At 39.6% G+C, this 26,383-nt stretch overlaps 1 protein-coding gene across 1 annotated transcript in view; it reads right to left on the bottom strand.

The window, feature by feature from the left end:
* PTN (pleiotrophin) overlaps positions 1-26,383 on the bottom strand; it is a 104,993-nt gene that overhangs the window by 64,906 nt on the left and 13,704 nt on the right. Inside the window, exons 2-3 of the mRNA XM_032688962.1 lie at positions 13,323-13,460; positions 12,730-12,858 (exon numbers count right to left, since the gene is read on the bottom strand). Of these exons, the coding sequence (XP_032544853.1) occupies positions 12,730-12,858; positions 13,323-13,460 (267 nt within the window). The remainder of the gene's footprint in view (positions 1-12,729; positions 12,859-13,322; positions 13,461-26,383) is intronic.

Below are 26,383 nucleotides of genomic sequence, written 5' to 3'. Positions count from 1 at the left end.
TTTTAGAAGTATAAGTGTTGCTATGAGAAGTTAATTTTAAAATCATTCTCTGTGAGATGCATGGAGACTAAGTTAACACAAAGTTAGAAAAATTGAACACAGTCAGACTTAAGGGAAAACAGGTAACTTGAACAGGATATTCCAACTCTGACAATACATTTGTTTTCAAATAGCAGTCCATTTACCACAGCTGAAAAGAATCAGGCCAACAAATTAGATGTATATGGGTGCAATCAGCACACATTTCTAATATCACAAACAACTTCTTGGAGCACAGTTCACCCACATGTTAAACAAACAAAGCAAAACGAACAAACAAACAAAACAAACAAAAAAACCCCCAACAAATTCCCTCTCCCAACAACAACAGCACAAAAATTGTTAAATTATACAGACAATCTAAATCATAATGAGACTATATACATTTATTTCACATATATATTTAGTTACTTTGGTAGACTTCAGATACTTCAGATTAGGTCTTTAGCTAAAACGCTTAGAGGGGATTCTTCTAAAAGGCAAAAACATACAATGTCGAGCTGTGCTTGCACACACAGCAACTAAGGAAGAGAAAGAAGTCAGAAGTACAAATCTGACTTTTCAAACTTTCCTCGCAGGGAGGTACAATAGGGGAGAGTTTCCAACTAGAAATTCTGAACTCTAATCTTGAGGACGATAGTATGCAAGCCTCCAATTCAGATCAGAGCAGATCGACATGAAACACTTGGTGATCAAATGATGACAACATTACCATTTTCTAAAAAGGTGTAGATGTGATAATTTTTATAAACAATTTCTTGCCAGTGTAACCAATTCACATGGTGGCAGTTAGCTTGAAGATTGCTTTCCTTTCAAAAAGCATGCCAGGAATGAGCACAGGTATTCTGACAGGGTGCCAAAGTGCAATCACTGATAGTACTCCTGGTCACTCAGAAAAAAAAAAACTTCTCAAATGTAGTTTAAGAATTTATTCACTCACAGATTATCTTTAAGAGAAAGAAAATGGAAATACAGCTCGAGTGAAACTAATAGGAGAGAACAACTTTGGCAGGTGAGATGTAAAATGGAAATTAAGAAGTCCAAGAGCAAGGCTGAAGAACAAGGAAGCAAATACGTAGTGACAAGTACAAAGGCATTCCTTAAGCACACGGGAAACTGGAACTCCAGAAGAGCCAGTGGGTCCTGCAGATTACCCTGATACAAAGCCAATGAGGGCAGAAAAAGAGTCTGCACAGAAGTTAAGTGGCTCCTCTGCTTCAGTCTTTTCTTTGAAACAGAGATGAGAGATGCATGCTCTTTACTGCATGCTTTACTGGTTATACCAGTAAAGAACTTGAGGTAGAACTGCCAGACAGAGTTAGGGAAAATAAAATGAAGCAAATAAAAAAAAGAAACTATGCAAGAAATTCGATTGCAATAAACTGCATTTCCAGAGCTGAGAAAAGTCAGTTAAAGGCAAGGCTAAACCAGCTAGGCTGAAACAGGAGCCCCACAAACTGGAGTCTAAAAAAAGCAGATTTTTCAAGATGGTAAATCATGCTTCACTAATCTACAAAAAGACTTAAAAAACATACGCTGGCTATTTTTCACTAGATGTAAATTGTTCAGATTTTCAAAGACTGAAATAGTTAGGAGAGCTCTGTCTTCTCAGGATAAGAGGCAAGATCCTGTCTCTCTTTCAGTATTAGCCAAGAAATAGAGAATCCCAGGGTAAGAACAATAATCAGTTCTTTTTACAAAAGGAGGATGTTTTAGCACCCAAAGTAGAGCCTAGGATCAGTGTTGTGGAATACATTTATGAAGTATCTGAAAGAAAGAATTAAAAGGAAGGCAATAATACATGCTGCCCATATAATATGGTATGAGTCAACAGTATGGAGGTCTTTGTCCTCACAAATACCCAGGCAACTGGACAACACAAATATCAAATAAAATTCACCATATTGAAGTCTAATGGAAATATATTTATCTGCTTATATGTATATATTCAGTATAATTCAATGACCACTGAATGAACTTGTAGACATCAAAAAAGTTCTGGAGACAGAAGCAGTCACATCCCTGTGCTTAATGAAAAGAGTAATTTCAGAGTAGACAAAATTTTAGAACAGCACTTCTAACATTTTAAAATGTAATATGAAAAATTGTTTGATTATGGAAATGATAACATAATTGTAGAATGCTGGGTTAAATTTCAACTAGATGTGCTCACTGAAATAAGGACATGAATTGTGAACACATTTAGAAATAAAGAATCGAAACATTCTGTTGATTTAGAACAAGGCGTGGGGCTGTAAAAGGCCACTGAAAATGAGAAACATGAGAGAATGTGTAATATTTATGAAAGGTGACCTACTGCACTACTTAAATAGAAGAGAGATTAAAGCAAAGAGAAGTTGAGGTTATGAAAATAAGGACATTATAGACATATGAATCCAAAATTAAGATTAAGGAAACATCAGCTATTCAGAGTAATGAAAATACATCTTCAAAATCAAAACACCTTGGGTGTGGCTTATCAGTTTAGGGGAAAATCCCTTTAAGGTCCACTCACATTTAAAGCTAAGGAAGATGAACCCTATTTGCAAAAAGTTTTAAGGAGTCCCCATAAGCCTGGTTTTACAGAACCTGACCCATGCTCTGCCATGCACTTTCACATTTTGTACAAGTGGACTGCTATTCACAAGGCGTGGTCTATGGCTTGGAAAAACCTAGGCTGAATTCACAGACTGATACAGCTTCTATCACAGAAGCATTAGAAGCTTTTGATGGTTTAGCTTTGCAAGGCAGCAAAAGTGGGACCATGCAGGAATCTGAGCAAGGAAATCAGAGTCCACCTGGGATCAGCAGCTGCAGCTTGGAAGTTCTGCTACTCCAAAAAGTATTTAGGCCTAGAATATTTTTTTAACCTGGAGGAATAGAAGATAGAGATTAATGAGATTAAAAAAAAAAAAATCCCTTTCGTTTCATACAAACCACACTTGCATCAGGCAGTGAAAAGTACATTTATTCTATGCTAAGGGCACAGAACAAAGGCTAAAAAGTCTTTCCCAACAGAAGTTATGATCATATCGGGAGAAAAAAAGAAAGAAAAAAGAAAAAAAATTCCAAAACATTACGTCCTATGAAGCAACTGAAAAGGACAAGCACAAGCCTTTGGGAAAAAAAAAAAATCAAATCACACTTCCAGTTTTATTCAATTCTATAGTCATAGTAATAATAATTTTAAATAAAAATTACAAATTATTAAAACTGTTTACAAATATATCATAAAGAAGTAATTTTATAACAACTTATAACTATTACAATCGTTTAAAATGTTTCCAAATATGACACATTCCAACTTTCAAAGGGATGCTTTGAAGAAAATTTTAAACTGATCAGGAAAGGATAAATTTGAGAAAATGCTTCTCATTCCCCACTGCTTCACACTATACCACTCTTTTTGTGAGACACCGTGGTCATAAAAATGCAATAATGAACAGCACCAGCTGGACACCACAGAGCATCATGAAGACCCTACTGTAGCCAGTGTGTCTATCTCATATGTAGGCTCAAGTTCTTGTTTCTATTCTCTCAATGCCCGTTAAGTGCTGCAAGTGTTTAGACACACACTAGAATTTCACTGACCTGGAACAGAAATCATGGATTCAGTAACTCAAAAATTTCCATTTCAATAAGCCTTAAGTGAAATATTTCAACCTCAGTTTTTCTTGACTTAAGACAGATAATTTACACTTCACAGACTTTTCTTGCTTTGGGTTTTTTGTTTGTTGCAGCTTAAATAAGACAAGAAATTCCCACTCACTATTACTTGAGAAATCTCAGTTGGTAAAATCCCAACCAGAATTGGAGCCTTGTTGCACGTGCTGAAAGTGTCAATGCGTAAAGATGTGAACTTGTCATTTATAGTACGTGTTGCACAACTGGAAAGTCTAAAGTTATCTGACGTATTTTTGCTACACATCCCTACAGTTTTGAAAAGTTTCTCCAAGCAGACACTTGCTTTTGTTGTGTGTGTGTAAAGCATGATGTCAGGGCAAGGTTTCTACACGTCTCTTTTTTTCCTCTATACAAACACACACTCACCATATCCACTCAACCTACAATTGTGGTTAGCACAAGAAAGAGGGGTTCTTATTTAAAGGACTTTCAGATATAGCAATAAATAATTCAAACTAAAATACAGTACATAGCAATTAAATGAACACAGTAGATGCTGTAACAAGCCACCTTCATTTTTTAGTCCTTTTCTTGTGCGTCAGTATTCAATCTCCAGCTGTTCTCAAACGCTCTAACCCTTTGGGAAAATTAGCACAGAGATGCTGTATTTGTGCACAGAGAAGCAGCCAAAGAAAGGCCAGGATCATGTAGCACATTATACTACCAAGTAAGAAGAGATGTTTGTAAATAGATGTAAGAGAGATGTTTGTTAACTCAGTTGCAAAATAGTAGAAGCATCTATAAATGTTTTTGAAAGTAGCTTCAAAATAACTTTTATAGATCAAAAATATGAGTAACAGCAGGAAGTTCACATACTTTTCCTCACATTCTCATCCCTTTTTGAACTTTAGATTTTTTCCATCATGAAAACATGACTGATTTTGCACGTAGTTATAGACAGAGAGAGAAAATGTTCCCCTCTCTCCTACATTTCTCATTTCAGCCAACTTTACAAAACATTTCAGATGTTAAGCCCGGAAGATTTGTCCCTTCAGAGATAAAACCAAGGCCTGATCCTAGTGGGAAGATGGCAGCCTCTGCTTCTCATCAGAATAAACTCAGAATGTTTACAACACCAAACGACCATTCAGGGACACGTTTACGACAAAGGGTTATGCACAGCCCAGATCCTGCCTTGAAAGGATACAGTTATTAACATGGACCAACAGAAGCAGTTTACATCAGAAAGTGGAAGAGAAACCCAGCTCACCATTAGTTTGACTTTTACAAAAAAAAAAAAAAAAAAATAGTACAAGAGCAACTCATGCTTAAACAGATGTCCAGAAAAATATCAAGTGAAGCTGTCAAAGGCCCCATGATAAATGTATTGCTATAAAACTTATCACAAGAGATTTCCTCCCCACACACTCACAAAGGGCATGGACCTGAACACCTACTGTGTCATCAGAGATTTTTGTTTCCGCTAATTGTGTTAAACTTATAAACTGATCAAGCAAAGATTTCACAGGCACCTTTACATTTACATTGTCTAAGTAAATCCCACTCTTCTCAGTGAGGTAACTCAGAGCCCATAAAGATGTTCTAACATTGCACAAGAGGTGCAAAGACTATATCTCAAGTTACTAGTGATGGAAGGAAGAGAATGGCACCTCCTAAAACATATATACAAATAACCCCAATAACCATTCAGTGTTAATGAGTCCAAAACACAAACTAAAACCCATGTCCCATTTAAAGACATGGTCTTGAGCAAATAAACATGAAGGGAGAGGAGCTTGCCTTTTCCTTATCATCCCATAAACGCAGTTCTCATGCTATTTTGCAAGCATAGGGAAAACTAGATTCAACGTAGATGCCCCTATTTAGGCAGCCCATAATTCCTGCAGCTCTTTGTAAATCCTCTGCTGGTGGATGGTCTATTTAGGATTAGTAACAGAAAGAAAGTGAAAGCAACCTTTAGGCTCCTCTGAACTCTGTAGATCTTTGGTCAAACCTGCTAGAGGATCACCATACCGTAAGCAGCTCCCCCGTGAGTTTCTGGTTTGGTTTGGGGGGGTTTTTTTTGTCCTTCTGCTGCATAAATAAGCCTAGAAGAGGAGGAGGCCCACAGCATGGAACAAGTATGCTAATGCCATATCATACCAACTGCCATGCCAACAGCAATCACACACACACGCCCGCTCACACGCTTCTGCCAAATAATCACTTAAGCAAACATCAACTACAGAGATTAGCAAAAGCGTCTGACAACGCGCAAATCGGACAAGAAACAAGGGCTGAAGGGACAGCTTAGAAAAGTGAGGATTTAATAAGTGAAATGACATGAAGTTCCTGAATCAAAGCTTGCAGCATTTTTGGAAGACTGCTGAAAATCCTATCTGTTGGCCTTAAAGGGAAAGCTGGTAGATTTTTTCCATCCATCCATCCCTACTGCGTATCAGCTGCAGCCAGACAGGCTTCTAATAAAAGCAAGTGACTCTTGCACGAAGCAAAACATCTTTCTGACCTCTGGGAAGGCAGTAATCCAAGCAAACGACCAGACAGTCAGGTGGCACAATCTACTGGGAAGCAACCAGAGCATCTCAGGGGCTTTTTGTCAGCACCAGGAGGAAAGCTAAGCCAGTACCATAGAAGATTGGGTTTCCAGGTGAAACCATCCTAGGTAGAACAAGTTCAAATTATTTCTGTTTAATGAGATAGAGGTGGGGAGGCTACTTCTAACTTGTAAATTTTATTATTCAAACTAAAGGAAGAACGTGTTTTCCTATTGGAATTAAGGAAGAATCTCACTTTCAAAGTCAATAGACCTTTCTTAAGAGATTCATCCTTTACCATCTAACAAAGTGCCTAAAAGTGCATCACGGTAGTGTTAAAATGGATATTTTTGAGACAAAGTCAGTCTTTCCACTGTTGCTCACATGCTGTAAACCTGTTAAAAAAAAAAAAAAAAAAAGACAAAGGCAAAACCACCTGTAAAATATCTTTAAATACAAAGATTTTGATATGACAAATGCTTACACTCAGTATTAAGCACATTTGAGATGCTCCTATCACAGAGGCAAAGATGCTACAGACTGTGAGCCTTCTGTTGTTGGCTACAGATGGGTACATACATTTGCATTGCACTACTAAGAGTCTTTTGCGCTTTGAGATACACGATGTGTGAGAAGTAGAGCTAAAAAAATAAACATATACATAAATGAATCCATTGTATTAATGATCCAGCCAAAACAAGGAAGCCTTAAATGCAATAGTTATATCATTTTTAGTTGGTTGTTAAACTAATGCCACTGTTCACATGGCACCGAGGGAAAAAAAGAAAAAGAAAAAAGAACAAAACAGCTTTTGTGCCTGATATTCACTGGAACTGAATCTGAGAAGTTAGTTCAGTTTTTTCTGTTGCCTTCAATCGGGCAGGGATACTCTGCTTCCACAGATATATAGATATTTACTGTTTGTGTCAATACACAAGGAAAATTCCTCCTTTCCCATACACCCATAAAGTGAAATTCTCGGATTTTTGCCTTTCTGATCTTTTGGGGCAGCATAAGGCAACAGATGATGCAGTTAGCAAAGTCAGATGGTAAAGACAACAGCAGAGTGGTCTATCTGCCTTAACAAGCTCAGGAGGTCAAGACCGACTTTGCACACAAGCCTGAGAAATAGGCTACCTCCACTTCGTTGCCAGCTTCAGCAGTCCTGTGCCTGTCTCCACTGTCAGCTGGACCAGCCTCCCTTAGACAACTGAGCATCAGCCCAGGTGTGTAGAAGGATGCTTGCAGAAGAAAAGCAGAGCCTATCCAGCCTTCTCTTTCCTCCCAATTGTTCCGTCTGGTTTCATTCTAAGAGGAGAGCTTTTGTACAGGTAGGGAGTAGCTCCAAAAATGTTTTTGGAAGATGGCAAAAATTCTGTTTCATATAAGTTGGTAGCTAGCTGTTTGACCAATTCCAAAACATGCATTTACACTGAGATGTTACAGAATTTCTCCTCTTTCTCTTCCCTTCTCACAGGCACTTGACAATGATATAATCTACAACTAAATAGGGGATGTTTACAAGGTCCAAGCTACACTGAAACTGTAGAAACTAATGAGGAAGGAAGATTTTTATAATACTCTTGTGATATCTTTAATGAGCTCTGAAATAGCGCTGGCAGGCCTCAAAGGAGAAAGGCCCAGTTTAAAATTGATCTTTGCAGTTTGCTAAATGGCAGTGTACTGGAGTCCCAAGCACTATTTATTTTCAGAGACTATTTTTATCAGAAAGTCTCCAACTCCTGTAATGCTCTTCTGCTCTAAGTCTTTACCCCTCTCTTGCAGCTGCCATGCAATCAGTGGCACTGACTGAGCAGTGTCCTCCTAGGGCCCAAAATAACACATTAATATATTTTGCTTAACTTAATGGAACTGGATTTTGCCTCAGACACAGTTAGCTCCATTCCTCACCTCCAGAGGTTATCCACATTGAAACCAGAATGTGCAAGGAAGGGCAGTGGCTTTTTGGAGTAGAGGGATGGTGAGGGTGAAAAATCCCCTGGCTGTATCAGTAATATAGTTAGCTCTTTATTACATTCACATTCTCCCTTCTCATCTCCCATGAAACTGCCTACAGCTGTGCTCTCTCAATCTTCAGTCTGAAAAAGATTAAAAAGCAGTCTGCAAGATGACTACAGCTTTTACAAAGCCACTCCCACACATAAGCAAGGAAGGAAATTAAAAAAGTTAAAAACCAACAGAACCATCATGGTACCACTGCAGAAGGCAGAGCCAGATATTTTAAATGGCTCAGTGATTCTACTCCTTGGAATAAAAGAAGGTGAGACGTATTGGCCAAGAGAGCATCTAGTTTGGTAAAGTCCTACTGACTCTTTCCATGATGATAGAGCAAACCATAGCTGAAAACATAAACCGAACTACTTTAATACTACCACCTGCAATGGGGTTTTTTAAGTCTTCGAGTGAAAGTATTCATTAGTGAGAAGACTGTAGGAGCCTGAAGAGGGTCTGAAAAGTATTGATGAACTTGACATCATAAAATCAGTTCTTCTGGCAACTCAGAACAATAAAAATTTTAGCCAGCAAATCTCATACCAACTGCCAGTTCTTATTTCAAGAGTTGGATCAATCTCATGCTAAAGGTAGTTTCTCATGCTAAAGAGTTTCTTCAGCTGATGACCACTTTCGTTCAATTCAAATACAACAGTTTGCAAAGCATATTTAAATAAAAAAAAAAATCCATTGGTTTTTTTAGAGTCTATTACTGTTGGCATGAATAACAAGAATCAGTACCTTGAAATTTAGTGATACACAAAAGATATGCCTTTTCTCACCTAGTTTAGCTGCTGCTATGTCAGTCCACGAAGACACCATCATATCATTTCTTACACAGCTACTGTGCTCTGTGAGTTATTGCAGTAAAACAAGAACATCCACATTACAGAAGACATTGTTGGCTCCTTTAATTTAAATTTTCCACAGTGTTTCTGCTGAAGAAACTGATGTAAGACAACTGACTCAAGTTTTCCCCACCTCTCATCAAACACACATTGAACACTTGACAATGCCCACTTTTTTATTTTCCTCTGCATGGCTCCATCAGAGAGGACCCTCTGTGCATTCAGAGCAGCACAATGAAGAATGATTTCCAAAGCATTAACTTGGAGCCATTGAGACTTGGATGTTTTCAAAATGACTCTTTTGTGCTCAAAGGATTCTAGACTACCCCAGCTACTCTAGAAGAGAGTCTTTTTCCCCTTTCTCAAAACATCCATTCCTTGAGCCATCCCTGGAGTGCATTGTTGGGGCTGATTCCTTAGTGCAGCGAGTTCCATCAGTCAGAGCTCAACAGATACAAATAATATCAGGATATGGATATAAATTAGTGCGACAGACCCTAAATAGTTTTGACAGGTTTAGTAAGTATATATAGCGACACAGAATGCTATTCCTGCTGTCAGACATCAATATGTAGACAGAAGATTGGGGGCACCATGGAAACTCAGCGACATAAGAGTGGTATTGATTGGACAGAAAACGAGACTGCAATTTAAGCTTAAGGCTGCTAGAGATGCCAAGAATGGAGAATGACCTCCAGCAGTGAATTTTCAGCATAAGCTCCCTGTGAACAAGCCAGTCCAAGAAGGATAAATCAGGGACAAGCTCACCAGGGATATGGCTCAACTGAGTTTCGGCTACCCTAAGCAGATGAGAATCACTCTATGTGTGCACGCGTTACAGTGACCTAGTTCGTTCAAAGACAGCGATTTGAATGGTTTATTATAGAGGCTTGAAACAAAGAGATTTCCTCAATTAAAGTCCTGAAATGCATCCTCTAAATGAAAATGCTTTTGATACACTGATCAGCAAGAGGTTGTAAATATCGAAGCAAAGCGGACATTGTTAAAGACCAATTCCCACAGAAAACGCCACGGTTGGGAATGTAGGTAATGAGGGGGCCTGAACAGAGCAGGAGCAATGAGCCATGCCAACTCCATCCCTAATGCTCTAGTGTCACACTAAAACACTTGTTACACTATAACACTAGATAAATTGTATCTTTCCTGGCAAAAAAAAAAAAAAAGGAAACCAACAACAACAAAATAAAAAATCCGAACAACCCCCCCCAAAACAAACAAACAAAAACAAAACAAAACAAAAAATGAGTGCGTTTTCAGAGCTTCTGTAAAGCATTATTTTAAACTATTATCCGAGCACTCAGTAACAACTATTCCCAGAACAATCAAGAAGAAATAGAGGACGTGTCAGGGAAGTACCTTGCTGGAGCCATGACTGCTAGAAGTCCACTAAGTAATAATATTCACATTTGTGGCAGAAAGATTAATCTACACAAAACATCCATCAGTACAGCTGTGTCAGGAATAAGATAAGCCTCCAAAGTGTCCCCAGTGTCATTATGGGTGTAGAACACAGGCAGGCATATGGTACTGGGATAGTAGGGCTATGTTTTGTAATACTATAGCAAGACAAATCTTCTGCTGGCAAGGGTGTATCAGCCACAAACTGCATCTCAAATATCTGGGGATAGACATCTGGATAACTGCAAAAAGTCTGTTTTTCTTAGGCCTTTTCTACACTATAAAAAAAGGTTTATCAATTGTAAAAAAAAAAAAAAAAAAAATTTGCTGCTGGCTTCTCTTTTTCTCACCCAAGAGCTGGCTCAGGAGCACACTAAATTCAGTAAATTTTGGTCCTTCAATTTCACACAAAGCTTCGTGTGTAATAAGTCACCAAAGAGTTTAGCTTAGCCTGAAGACAGGAGTATATTAAACATCTGCTTTCCTTCTCTTTAGGAAAAGTCACTAAATTATGCAGCAGGTTTTTTTGCTGCTGCTTTTTTGGGTTGGTTTGGGGGTTTGGGGTTTTTTTTTTTAGTCCAATGAAGTACCCTGTCCGTGCACTTCCAAATTTTAATTTCTCCAGCAAATTAATAAGTTCTGTCACAAATACATAGGTTCCTTTTTGTCTTCAAACCATTTCTCATGATCAAAAGTTCAGACTTTTTTTTTTTTATTTTTATTCCTTTGCAAGGAGGAAACTGAAATAAACAAAACAAAACAAACACACAGAAACATTAAATTTGTTTTGTAATCAGCTCAAGACCACTGGTCAGACCAAGTAAAATTATTTCTTTGTAACAACTTTCCTTTCCTACTCTCTTTCTCTCCCCAGCCCTTCCCTCCTTCTCCCTAATACCATTAGTTACACACTCAGTCTACTATTTCTTGCTAAAAAAAGTTGAGCTTTGCTAAAAGTTAAAAAAAAAAAAAAAAAAATCAATGCCCGAAGGCAAAACAAGGAAAGGGCAGAGAATTCAAGACTTGATGGCCACAGGTAAAGCCTTCCTCTACTGTAATACAAGTAATTTCAAGCAAACAGGATCTAATTAAAACACTATCCATAGATGCAGGGTTATCTCACAGAGAAAGATTTAACATGTCACCATGTTCCCAAGAACCAACTAGTCTCTAACATTTACACCCTAGAAGCCAAATTCCAAGTGTATCTCTAAGCTAAAGCACAGTAGACATTCACCAAAAGCCACTTGCAGTGTGGAAGAGAAAGATGTGCGACAGCCAACTGGAAGATGTAAAAGGAGCAGATAAGCTCTCAAAGAATGAAGACTACGTTTCCCCTATGAAAAGTTCTACTTTTAAAAAGGAGGGGGAAAAGGAGGGTAAGGAGCTAGAGGCACCAATATTGGAGACCACAACAGATTTGCAGAATAACATATATGCTCAACAAAGAGGAAACTGTGTTTTCACCATTGTTAACTCAGACTTTCTCCCAACCCATCCCTCTGAAGGAAGCAGAAGACACAAACTAACGATGGCAGTTTTAAATAGATCTATCAGCACTTGCTAGATTCAGTTGTTCCACCAGAAGTAAACTAAGGATAAGAAGGCAAAGACCCAAGAAAAAATATCAGTTGCAGTGCTCGGTCTGAAGGTACAACTTAAACTCGTTATCCCGAGTCTCAGCCGGGACATAGCTGGCACACGGTAACTGGGACCCGCAGGGGATTTGCCGCTCCGGGGTCACTCCGCTGCCCTTTTGTCCTCTCTAAATGGACCCGCCCGAGGACTCCTGCCTCCCTTTCCCTCTGGGTCACGTCACCCACAGCCACCTCTCTCCCTCTCGCCCGCCTTGGCATTTAAGCGCTCCCACGTACAGACCCGCCGCCGACTCCCCACCAGGGCACTGCGCGGTCCCGTGCCCGGGGTGTTCCCGGACACCCCCAGACCTCGTCCCCCGTCTGCCCCTCGGGCAGATGTCTCCGTGCTATCAGGTGCTCGCCGCCACCCCGCTGGGATCGAGCTCCCACCCAGCCCCATGGCCCCTCTGTCCGGCCACCCTCTGCGGAGCTCTGCTGGGGTAAGTGTCCCGGAGCCAAGACAGGGAAGGGCGAAGTGCTTCCCACCCTGCCCCTGGGGAATCGAGTGCTGCCAGACCCGAGGAGATGTGCTAGGGGGGTACCATCCCTCGGGCACACTCCCTCTGGGAGTCCCCGCCGCCGCCTCGGACTTACTTCGGGCGTCCAAAAGCTCTTCTCGCGCAGCTGAAAGGGGCGAGCAGCGACCGTCCCCGGTGAGCAGCGGCTGGTGCGGCCGCCGCGCGTCCCTTCGCTTCCCCACGGACGGGCTCGCCGGCCGCCACCTCACGCCCCGCTCCGCCCGCGCCCCGTCTCTCTCTCCCGCCGGAGGTTTCTCGCCGAGATTTTTATACTGGAGGCAGGGAACCTGATCCGCGCTTTGACTCGGCGGAGCCCGGGCTGCGGCGAGGCGGCGAGAGGAGGGAGGCAGGCGGGCGCCGGGGCAGAGCGAGCAGCCGCGCTGCCCCCTCGTGTGATGCGGAGGGGGCGCGCCCGCCGGGCGGGTCACCCGCGGGGCAGCCTCGCCCCCGCCGCCGGGGCTGGGCGGGTGCGGGGGTGGGCAGGGGGCGGGACGGGGCCGCTCCGCTCCGCCGGGGCTCGGCGGCAGCTCCCGCTGCTCCCCCCGCCAGGGGAGCGCACCGGGGGACAGCCCGGCGGGGCGGCGCGGACCCCGCGGCACCGGGGCTGGCCCGGGTGCCCCTACTGGGTTTGTTAGCCCAGGCAGCTTCCCCTCCTCTTCCTCACCATACCCAGCGAGAGGGGGAGCCTAGCGTCGGAGGGTGCACCTCGTGGTACCCACCCCCCGGGCTGTGAGGGGGCTCGTCGGGGCTTCGGCTGCCTTTGCAGGTACAAACATCCACAGCAGCTTTTGCCCGGATCGTCTTTGGCTGTCAGAGTTTGGGGAGCTTTAACTTTAGCCTCGCTGACTTCGAGCTTGCCATTTTGACCGGGGCCGTCTTGGATTGGAAATACTGTTGAGGAGTGAGAAACAAGCAAGAAAAAAGCAACCAAACGAAACAAACAAACAAACAAACAAAAAAAACCCAACCAACCAACCAACCAAACAAACAAAAACACACACACACACACACACAAAAAACAAACTAAAGGAAAAAAACCCAACAAAACAAACAAACAAAACAACAAAAAAAATTCACCAAACTGAGCCCCCTCCCCTAGGTTTTAATTTCAACGTGGCCTGAAAGCAGTATGAGAACAACTTTTGTCATGGCGTTTCAACACTTCTGGTTGTAGCAGTTGCTGGAGTTGCATCAAGGCTTTCATTTAGGAGCAGACTTTTCCAACTTTTAGGTTCGTTACATCCATTGAATAAGAGTGTTCCCCAATCCACAGCTTAATTTAAAACTAAGTGGACTTGTTCCAAACTCCAGGCAATTTCTGTGTAATTCCCTTTCCCCAGAGCAAGTCCCTGCCTTCACTTGAAAGACTGGGTCCATTCACTGCTTAGGTCTCAGCTGGGTTTGCAGCTTGCAGCTCCTGCTCCAGGTTTGCACAGAAATCCAGTTCAGATTCTTCTCCTGTTTCCAGAGGAATGAGCTAAAAAAGTAATTTGTCTGGCACCATACACATTGCATCATCTAACACCTACCATCTGTGACAATGAAAAGCACTGTACAGCTAGTCCCAGAGCAGGCAATTGCACTCACCTGGAGTCCTTCTTAGTAAAGTAAACTACCCCCTTCCATCCACACCTTGGCATCTTCTTTTCATCACAGAGTTATGTGTTCAGTCCTGGCATGGCGGCTGTTCAGGATTTGCACCACCAGCAGTTTTAATGACAGTGATGTAATTTAAAAAAACAATTTTGATTTGTAGTGTAAAGTGATGTCTTGAGATGGAGACAATATACTTTCTAGCAGCTGGATGAGTGGAAATGAGCACTCAATAGTATCCATATTTCAGAGCATGCAAGGCTGAATGAATGCCAGTTTGCACCTTTCTGAGGGCTTCTCAGCGAAATCCTGACATCATGGTGCTAAGCACGACAAATATTTCGAGAAAGAAACTTTCCATCAAAAAACACCTGGTAGTGGTTGACACATTTCAGACCCCAGAAATTCTCCATACAACCACAATAGCACATTTCAGGTGATCAATCCTGTCTGCGTAACAAAATAGGAAAGAGGACAATGGTTGTAAGTTCACCTTGATTGAAACCAAAAAAGATTTCATCGAAGTGGGTCAAAGGATTTCTTACTTTCCTTACAGAAATCTGAGTCTTTGCCAAAACACTGAAAAATTAACATTTTCATAAAACAGTGGAAGCTTTCTGCAGAAAGCAACTGCTTTTCACAAAGATGTGCATGATGTTAAAATCCTCATTTTGGCCACTTAATTTTAAAAGCAATGCCAACAGATAATCTTTGACCAAATTTGGTCACAGATTTTCTACAATTTTTCATAGCTCAGAAATTATTCTCTTGAAACTGAATTGACATGCACAGGAACTAGTTTTGAGTGATATGGCTTGGGTTTTGACTCAGAATCTCCAAAATAAAACTGCAGACAAGGTTAGCAGAGCTTCTCATAGGATGTATTATGGTCTGGACTATAACTGAAAAAGAGAGTACTTAGGTTTTTGATTGACAAAAAGTAAATGTGTTTTAATGTTCATATTATTTGTCTCAACGGCACCTTGAGGCTTAACTGAGGTTTCCTTTGCAATAAGCAGTGTAAAACACAGGAAAATATTCTTTGCCTCAAATTGCCCACTGTGTTAGATACCTTTGATATTAATGGAGTATAACACTTCAATTTCCTGACTGAAGTTTTGCTGTTGAGATACTCATAAAGACACAGAAGTTGAGACAGTTGGTGAATACAGCAATCTTGAAAGGACGAATGTAACTTCTTTTGCCAATAAAAAGTCATCAACTATATGTTAGTCACAGCCTTAAAGGTGTCTGTGGTGCTGATTCCTAGTGGGAAAGAGCAGGACAGTGGAGAAAAGGGATGGACGAAAGATAAGTATGACCATTTACTTCCACAGGGATATTTTCATTATTAAAAGAATGGTAAAGCTGGAGAATCTTATCTCCAGATCTTCTCTGCTGTTTTGTCTCTCTTGACTTTTTTTTTTCCCCAGACAATTATATATTTGCTACATGATCTCTGGAACTACAGACTAGTCAACATATACAGTGACATGTAGAGAAACCCCTACTGAAAAAATACTTTTTGACTACTACTTTTCTGCTCTGAACACAAAGGTAACCTAGAAAGGAGAATTTGCTGCAGATTGTTAGGGATATTTACCTTTAAAACCCTCAGCATTTGTTTGTAGCTGCTGGTTCCACCCTGATCAAAAAACAGAGGTGAGTAATGGACTGGAAGCTGTAGAAGTCCAGTTTCTGTCTTCACGTACCTTCTTTGCTACCCGAAGTAAAAATTGGAAAACTAAATGAGAAAGACAAGGCTGAGCTATCTCTTAAAAAGGAAAAGTGAAGGTTAGGGCCATAAGAAGCTATAAAAGGATTTTTGATTGGTGCCACATGTAAATGCTCTCACAAACAATCCAAAAGTATTAGATCCTAATTAGAATCCCCATTCCAACAGTAAAAGTTTAAGACCATTTTGGGGAAAGGAGCTCTCACCTTTAGAAACAGTTTTTGCCAAAATGCAGAAAGTGCCCGTAATAAATTCCCTTTCAATTAGGTGGGGTTTTTTTCCTTTGAAAAAATGTAAACACCAAATTCTCTCTTTAAAGCCAGGCTCTTTGTTACTGTTAGGTAATCATTTCACAAGCCACCTGAAGGAGATTACTTGGAGCTTCTAAAAGGAGTATTTCCAAAGATGCCCTCAAAAAATTCTGACTCTAAAGCTCAGAAAGTCAGAGGACAAGGCTTTATGAAACTTTCTTGCAAGAAGATCTACACTGATTTCAGTCCCACTGCTGAGTAGAATGAGGCTGTACTTTTCAAAAAGTAAACACCACCCCTTGCACAGCAGTTAGATCAGCTGAAGCTGAGCTTGCCTTGTTTGTTTGTTACACTGTAAATATCAATTTCTTTCACTGCTTTTCCTCACCAGCAGCAACAGCAGCTCCAGGAAAACGTAACACGATTCCAGGAAAGCAAAGAAGAGAACTCTACAATAGTTTAAAGGTGTTTTCACCTTTTGCTCCATTGTTATTCCCAAGCTATTGAGCTGCCAAACCCTGGCAACTGAGTGCCCTGCATCCCCACTCCCGCACTAAGATCAGATTTCCATTAGTGATACTGAATTATTTAGTGAATGCATTGAAGATTGAAATCAACTACTTCTGAGCTGTGTACCTTCTCACTCTATCTTTCATTTCAAGCCCGTACAATACAGTCACAGAGACTATCAATCTTATAATTAGAGAAGAAAAATCTATGGAGTTCAAAACCAATAATTTATACCTCACTCTTTAGTATCAAAGCAATCCAGCATATTAAAAAAACAAACAAACCACATTTTCTAGATGCACGTGGAAGACGGCAGAGAACATGAACCCAGAAGAGTTATTCAATCAAGCACATATGCTAAAAACTTAAGATATTTGAAAACAAAGTCCCAGAACTCAATCTTAAGCTTCAATCACCAAACCATGAATACATATTGTAACTTCACACATTTGACTGACTCTATTTTCTACAAGGGGATTAGAGCTCTTCTGCTGAAAATTATTCATGTGCATACATCTGCATGTTGCAGTTGGAAATGCACAAATATAATGTAACACAGCAGACTTTTCCAGACCCCAGCATTTAAAAGACAGCTCGTCATATGTTGGCTTCTCTCACTATTTTCTTCTTTTGTGCTGGCAATTCTTAGAATGGAAGTCCTACATATCCAGGATTCAAAGTCTATTACATTAAAATAAAAGAGCTATGATAAAAAATTTGCTGCTTTGGGTACATTATCACTTTTTTTCCTATATAAACACATTCATTTCACTCTAGTTTTACAGTTTAGGGAGAGGTATAAATAAAAACAAAATGGCATTTTATTATGAAGGGCTGAGCAATAGCTACCATCTCTGTTCTGTTTTCTGGGGGTTTGTCACTATGCATTTCTGTGGGAAAATCAAAGCAAAATGCAGAAACAAAATGTTCTTCTACTGAAAAAGAATCAATAAAATTGACTTTTGTTGTTGTTGTTGTTTCAAACTTATGGCAGAAAATTACTGAAAAAATAGAATGTAAATTTCCTTTTCAGTTTTTCTCAGGAAGAACATGATTTGCTAATACCTATTTTTTGAAAGGCACTATACCTGCATGCCTAACTACTCTATAAAAGGACTGGCTTTAGAAGTAGAGAAGATAGTACTTATAATCCCACCAAATCAGTCCTTGATACTTCATTAAGACAATCAGCTAGTATCAGATATAGCTCTAAATACCTTTCCCCTAGGCACTGAACTGAAATGGTCAATTTTACTCTCAGTGGCAAGCCAGCGATAACAAATTAGAGGCACTAACTATATAGTGGGCAAGGGATTAGAAAATGAAAAGCATTCTGATCCTTTGCCTATAAGCTGAATCATGACACACAACCATTTTCCAGTTAAAGTAAAGCTATGGTAACCACATTTTGAAATACATAATCACTACCTTTCAATCCAATGACGCTTATATAATTAAAGAAATATTTCTTAATATATACCCCTGAATTGGTAACATTGTGGGGAGCAACCATTACAACACCCTCTGCATCCACAGTATGATGCAACCAGCACAACTTTGAGCTGGATGTATGAACAAAGAAGAAATTCCACTTATCAAAATGGTCTCCCACCTTCTAAACTTATTTGTTTGTCAATTTGTGAAGAGTTCACCTGTGTAATTATAATGATGCTAAACTACACATTTAAAGACAAATATAAGTGGTTTTGACAATTTTTCCTTATGTGCAATCAAATGATGAGATGTTCTCTTTCAGAGCAACTGCAGAACAGACAGCTAAATCCTTGATTATGAGTTTTAGTGAAATCACAGCAATAGAAGGAACACTGAGAATATAATATTTACAAGTAATTATCAAACAAGCTCAGAAATAACATTACTGAGAGTTCTTTGTAGCTGTTCTTTCCAAGATTTTGGTGGCTTAGCCTCAGTTCACAGCTGAGCTCACCAGCTTTCAGTGGTTACAGTGAAGCTTGTGTATACTAATAGATTTTTTTGCTTCACTTTAGCTGGTAGCAGTCACTGTAGTAAAGGCAAACATGCACTGAGACTGACAGTTGTCCATACAGTGGGACACAACAAAATTCAGGCCCTAAAATGGTTGCTTCTGATGGTGATAGGGTTGCAAATCACTTTAGATGACAGCTAGCTAGCTAGATATTTTCTCAAGAAAACAAAATAAGAAGTGAAATTGTCTTAAGGTTATGTAGTACCCTTTCCCTGTTACCATTCTTTAGAAACAACTGTGGCAAAGGGGAAATTCAGTAGATATATAATGTATATATAGACATACACATAATGAGAAAACAACATAAAAGGTCTGTTGTTTGAAACATAGGAACTGGAAGACGAACAGTTATAACTTGTGCATGTGCAATACCTCATTAGTTAATGTAATGGCCATGATTTTTTTCCCCCATAAGAACAAAATTAGGTACATCTGTTCTTAACTTACTGGCAATTGCTTGCTTGAGATTTGAGCCAGTTGCATGGCCCTCATAAAGCACAATACATCTTTGATGGAAACTCCTGTGGGATGCTGTTGGCTTCAATGTCAGCTTGATCTAGGTTTTCATGCTCAGGAGTTTAACAAAACATGGCATCATCATTCACAGACCTAGACCTGGACTGGCTGTTATTAAAAAAAATGAGCACATTAAAACCCTTTAACATCCACATTAAAAATTTCATGCTGATATCGAATTATGGGGATTACTATGGGCAATGCTAACACTTCTTGCTAAATGATGTGAGTTTTTCCCCAAAGACTTAGTTCCCATTATTATGTGATTGCATTAGACATGCAGTTTTCAATAGTTAAAAGTGGACATACAAACAATGGGGAGAAAGTCCTGATTCTTCCAGTCATCCTTTACAGAAAAAGTTAAGAATATAAATGCTAAAAGGTTGTTAAAAAAAATCCAGAGTAAATAAAAACGTTCAGAATATGTTTTAAACTGTGTATCACAATTTTTTATGTTATGATATATAATAAATATAAATGTTTAACGTTTGGAGCCTCTCTCTTGAGGGATTTCTTTTTTTTTTCTTCACATTTTTAATTCTTGGAACTGTCAACATAGTGAGAAAGACTCAAGAAAATAACCACACTTACATGTTCTTTTGGTTTTTTTCCTCCAGTATGTTCTTCACTTCAGTGGTTCCTCTGCACATCAGGAATTTGAAGGGGTTACAACACGGGAAGATATCTTCCCAGGCAGAATCAATTCTGACTTCACTTAAACAATCCTTATTTTAGGCTCATTTTGACAAAACCACCACAGCTATTGCTGGTAATGATTTTGCCTTCACCATTCATTTTTGAAGTGAAATTATGGAGATTCTAAAAGGAGTTGGATCTGAGCAAAGACACTTAGCTCTACTTTGAGGAGCAGGAACAATCAGGGTAACTCTGTAGAATATACAGCTCTTTTGGTCATTATTGGCTTATTATTTCTACCAAGAAAGGGATAGGAACATCTCGTCCTCTGTCTTCTGAAATCCATCAGGAACCTTATGTCTTTTGAAGATCCTGTGATCTTTTAGTATTATAAATGTAATGCTTAAAAAAAAGGAACACAATCTTAGCTAAGGTCCCTTTTGTTCTACTTTTAGTATTAATGCTAATTAATATATGCCATAATTGATGAAATTATTTTAATGAGCTTGCAGAACCTAACAGGATATATCAACTTGTACATCATTAGCAATATTCTTGCTCTTTCAATTTGCTTTTCAACACTACAAGAGATTCTTCAGAATTGTTTTTGCCTCCCCAGGCTATTCTTTTTCCAATTATTCCACCAAAACACTAAGATATTGTAAAGTAGACCTTTCCAAACAGTTAGATTAAGTTCTGTTTCCCTCTTCAGCATTTGTCCCTCTCGCTTTAAATAACCTACATCCTTCTCTTTGTCTAAATGATGCTAATATAAGATCTGATTTGGATGGCATAAATAATATATGTCTAGAAATTGCACCATTGTCAAGGAGTTGAAAGCAGAAACACCACCAGATTTGTGTTAGGAACCACTGTTAACTGCCCGAAGGCAGTATGATATTTAGTATTCACAATATTTAACAAAATGCTCATTCTCCTGGTATAATTTGCCTATTTACGTTTCCTTCATCATATATTTTCAGGAGGTAGAAAACATGGGAGTTTTACAAGCAGTTTGTATGAGTCTATGAACCTGCATCACTTCTCTTAACTCTTTCTTTAGTGATGTTTTAGATTTTGATTAACTTTCCCCCCCCCCCTTTTTTTTTTTGAGTCTGTGTGACATCTGTTTTGTTTCAGCTGTCTGGGATAGGAAATGAGGAGCACTTTCATAGCTGCATTGCCTGTCTTTACTCTAGCATCTACAGGTACCATTAATTTTCCAGATGAATTATTGTTTTGGAATGTTGTAAAATGATACTCCCTTTATGTCTTAAATTATTTCTACAGTGTGGGACAAAAAAATGAAAAACACCTAATTTTGAAGCATAGTCATAGGACCAGGTCACAAATGTAATTCAATGCTCTTTATGTAGTGTTTTTCCCCTGGTTGTTCTGATGATGAAAGAAGTGCTGGGAATTTATAAACTTGTTTAGCAAGTGTGGGGGTTTGGGGTTTGTTCATTCATGAAATTGAAAAATGAAGATGGGTGAAGTCTCTGCAAACGGATACACTACCTGATCTGGACAGGAAAAAGTCATCCTCCACGGAATCCTGGTTTAATAACAGGGATGACTTTTTTATTCAATCCTAGGTTAACCCTCACAGCTGGATTTCTTTCCCCCCAGCCTGTCTAGAACTCAGATTCATCCTGTAAAGAATACCCAGATCAAACTGTAGGCAGACACTCATTCAAGCTCTCCTCACTGTGGAGCCTATTTTCACCCATGATTTTCCCCAGTAACATAATAAGCCAGCTGTGGGACTGAGTCTGAAAAATTACCTAGTACTTTCCTACAAGAATTGTTCTAGGAGGGGGATTTAAGGCAAATTTTTCTGGGTTTACTGTTATTAAAGAAAACAATCAAACAAACAGAACAGGTAAATCCATTGGAATTTACACCTTAGGCCGTGATAACATGATCATAAAATTTCAGGATGGCAGATGCTCTAACTCACTGAGCATCAAGCTGTCGCTCAAGGTGTCAAAAAAACATTACTAGATCAAACTTTCCTTTGATTACAGCTTTTCAAAATTCAAATCTCACCCACTAAGATTATTGAAAAGAATTTGAGAAAGACGAACAAAATTGTTTTAACATTCAGGGGCTTTGTTATATGGGACACTTGAGAAGAGGATGAGCATTGCAATTGGAACCTCTTCAGAATACAGACCACTTTTAAGCTCAGACTGTCTAAAAAAATGAAGACAAATTAAAGAAAATGGAAAGTGATTTCCTGTTAACCTTGTGCAGAATTACTAGATCACCATTGTGAAAACTCTAGCTTTCACAACTGTAAAAGTCATTAACCAAATGTCCTCCAGCTTGAAGAAGTCTTGTTTCATACATCTCATCAATACCTGAGACATGGGACAAGACTGAGCTGCTGGTTTTTACCATCATTCTGTTGCCAAATTTTGCATTATGACCTCTGAAACACATTTGTGTAATTGACATATGAAGAAGACTAAATTAGTCACTTTTGCTGAAGGTTTGTTTCTTTGTGGTGGTGTAGATTAGTTTTTTGCGTTGTTTTTTTTCTTGTTAATTAATATTTCAGAGCAACAGCCTATGCATTATCCCTCTCCCATCCCATGACAAACAACTCCAGCACTGCTTGCTCTTTTGTCTTACAGCTGCACCAGATCTCATTAGACTCTTGAAGAAAATGGTGACAAGAAAAGGACTGAAAGACAGTGGTGACAGAGGCCTGAGTCAGACTGCTGAGCAGTATCTGCATCATGACACCTTCATGGGAACCTACACCCCCTATCCTTGTGGCAGGAAGATGAGGACTTACTTACCTGCTGGTCTGGAAGATCCATTTGCTTCTTCCAGTCAAACACACTGCTTGGCCATATTTAGGTAAGCATGAACACAGCTGTATCCTGCAGCAGATAATTTTTTAATGATGTTATGTTTAGTTCACACTGAGATAAAACCATTTTGTTGTTGTTGTTGGCCAGTATGCTGGTATTCGAACTTCTGGGGTAAGCAACTCTCTTTTTCTATGCAGTAACAGAGAGCACAAGTCCTAGACCAGGCCCTGTAGTGTTTTTCACCACCATGCTCACTTTAAGAGGGACAGAAGAAAAACTAAATAAAAGAGAAAAACATTTCCGTATCTATTGTTTTTGGGGGTTCAGAATCAGACTTTTGCCTGGTGTCCATGTGTATCAATGGAAAGAATGTGACAGGGCTGCAGGCTGTCCCCTCATTCTCCTCCCAGTTTCCATTTAAAGGCCCAACACATTTGAGAAGAACAAATCTGTTTCCTATTTTCTACACAATAGGGATGCAACTTTTAGCTTCAGGGAACGAAAAAATAAACAAGCCTAGCAACTCAAAGCAAAGTGCATAAGTTCATGAAACAACCATCAGCAGAAGAGACTGCAGAAACAAGAAAATTTAATAGGAGACACACAGTACAATAGAATTTGCCAGATATGAATTTAACATAGTGAGAGCCAGAGGACTTACTTGCAGGTCTGTGCTTTATTTCTAGCACTGATTTCCTGGGTGCCTTTGAGTAAGCCTCTAGCTGTCTGTGGTATGTTCAGCTCCTGATTCTGCAAATCACATACATTTTGTGTTGCTTCAAGTTACTGAAAAGGGGACAATAGCAGCCCATTTGTCTACTCATGATCCCAGGTCCTTACAGCAAGTACTTTTTTCTTTCTTTCAGTTTTTATAAAAACCTAAGGAAAGCCTTGATAAGACCCTAAATAATGGTACCATACACAATGATCCAACCCTGAGCACCCTGTCCTAACCTCAAAGTTGACCCTGGTTTGAGCACAGGACTGGACCAGACTTCACCACCAACCTATATTAGCCTATGATTGTGCTATAAAAATTGTGTATATATAAATATATATGTATGTAAAAATGATGTAGTATATAGTAGAAATTCAGTGTGTGTTTTAATAAGCAGATAGGTTTCTCATGAAAGTCTGCACATTGACAAACTGAAATTTTGGGATCCAGACAGCTTTCTTCAGTTCCTAAAGCCTTCTTGTGGGATGTTACTCATGATGACTCCCACATCCATCTTGGGTGCAGCAGACACATAGATCTGTGTACAGCTGGTGAGCCATAACCCATCTCTCACATTAAACAGGAGGTGCAGCTAAGGCTATTTCTGATGTGAGACATCTAGGAACAGCAAAGACAATTTGTAAAGGCAGTCAGTCATGCAGTGAGAGATAGCCCCTTCCTTCCCTTCCCATATAATTTCAGGGACAGTAACTACAGCTTCTCTGATCTGGAAAGGCTTCGAACAAGTCTCACAGTGCTGGCAGACCTGGAAACCTTGAACAAAAAACTTACCCCCTGTAATTAAGAAGCTCTGCTGTGTTTAGCAGAAAAGGATGTCACATGCATTGCCTGTAAGCAAACAGCCACAAAAGAATATACTGAATTTGTAGCATCCACCTCCCCTTTCATGAAACAAGCTTCAGGTGTTGATTAGATGCTGACTAAGGCTATGGAGCCTAAGTGAAATTTCTTTCCACGTGAGTAAAAAAGACATCTCTTGCTGTGTGCCTGGAGGAAGTCCATAGTCACTTGCTTTTGTGTGCTTAAATTGTTTCTGTAATCTAGTGAGGATATACAGCAAAGAGTTGCAAAAGAAACCCATATTGGTCAGGAAAGAAGAGAAGCAGCAACAGGAAGGTTCAATATGTCTGAGTAGGACCAAGGTGCAAATCTGAGACAACTATGCATAACAGTCTGGAAGCAGAAATTAATGTCTCACACCAGAAAGCTTCATCTCCCCAAGGCAGAAGTAGTAAGAACGAATCTGAAGCAGAGAAACTAACTTTGGCCAATCAAAATGATGTTTCTGAATAATTCACGATTCCCAAGTCCTCGGATCCAAGACCTTCATAGAATCACAGAATCATTTAGGTTGGAAAAGACCTTTTAGTGCAACCATTAAGTGAGCCCTGCCAGCTCCACCAACAAACCACATCACTAAATGCCACATCTACACATCTTTTAAATACCCCCACGGGTGGCAACTCAACCACTTCACTGGACAGCCTGTTTCAGTCCTTGACAGCCCTTTCAGTGAAGAAATTTTTCCTAATATCCAAGCTAAACCTCCCCTTGAGGCCATTTCCTCTTGTCCTATCACTCTTCTTGGGAGAAGAGATCAATTCCCACCTTGCTACCACTTCCTTTCAGTAGTTGTAGAGAGCTATAAGGTCTCCCATGAGTTTCCTTTTCTCCAGGCTGAACAAACTCACCTCCCACAGCTGCTTCTCATGACTCGTGCTCCAGACCCTTCACCTTACACATACACAGTCATTTTTACAAAAGTCTTTTTTATTGGATGACTGAGTTTAGACATTGAAAAAGGCTGTCATTTTGAAGGATCTGTGAATCAATATTCTGGAAAGATTAACGTCAGTGTTTGTTAATAATAAAGAACCAACCAAACAAAAAGATAATCCAGATCCTGTATTGTTATTTTTTCAAAATTAGACTACGGAAAATTACAGAAACTTAAAAAAAGAAATCTGAAATATGAGAAGGTTGGAAAGTATTAATATTCTAAATCAAACAGTGCCTCATAATCCTAATTAGCCCTTATTCTCTTTCCCCCACATATGCACAAAGGTGCTTGACTTCTGGATACAAATCTGACCTTCATTATTAAAGTGTGAAAAAAGTCTCAAATTATCTGCAGAGCACTGCAATACCAAACTAGCTCTCCCATTAGGAGGTCACTTTTCAAAGATGGGCAGTGCAAGTAAAAATTAGCTTCACTGCAAATCCAGTGTAAGAATTTCAGGGTGACTTGTAGAGTCATGCAGCTACAGACACACTGCTCACTCGGTTCTGTATTAGGGGAAACTTCAAATCACAAGCTTCAGTTTGTAAGCTGTTTCATTGGTTTACCATAACTTTAAATCTGGTCAGGTCTGTGAATATATACAAAACTTCAGGCCCTCACAGCAATATTAGGTGGCACATACCTGAAAATTAAAATGGAAAACTTTAAATGACTGTAAAGACTACAGAGAAATTTTAATAGAGAAACTGCTAGTTATCCAGCGACTCCTTATTCTACGATCATCTCATTTAACTGGACATGACTGTTCATATCTGCCCTTCTGTTATACAACTCACAAAAGACAGAAGGGAGAAACAAGGAAAAAGAGTGAACAGGTAGAATAATAACCCCTTATATTTATATGGAGCCTTGCATCCCATTATTATGTACTTCAGGGATCAGAGTAAGACCCATTAGCAAAACACAGATACTCCTGGAGCTAAGTGTATATTCATAAATGGAGTAAGAAAGACCGGAGCCTGTTAGAATATCATCAGTTCTGTCAGCAAAGAAATTTATGTGGTACATACAGGCATTAACAGAAGCAGGCAGGTAATCACACCCTATGTCTTAGAAACATAATCCTCAGCCTGCTGGCTGATTATATCAGGAACAAAACCCCCAAAATCTAGAGACCAA

The sequence above is a fragment of the Chiroxiphia lanceolata genome, chromosome 5, assembly GCF_009829145.1.
Source record: "Chiroxiphia lanceolata isolate bChiLan1 chromosome 5, bChiLan1.pri, whole genome shotgun sequence".
NCBI lineage: Eukaryota > Metazoa > Chordata > Aves > Passeriformes > Pipridae > Chiroxiphia > Chiroxiphia lanceolata.
Note: the sequence above shows the minus strand (reverse complement) of the source record. Positions and strands in the feature narration are given on the sequence as shown.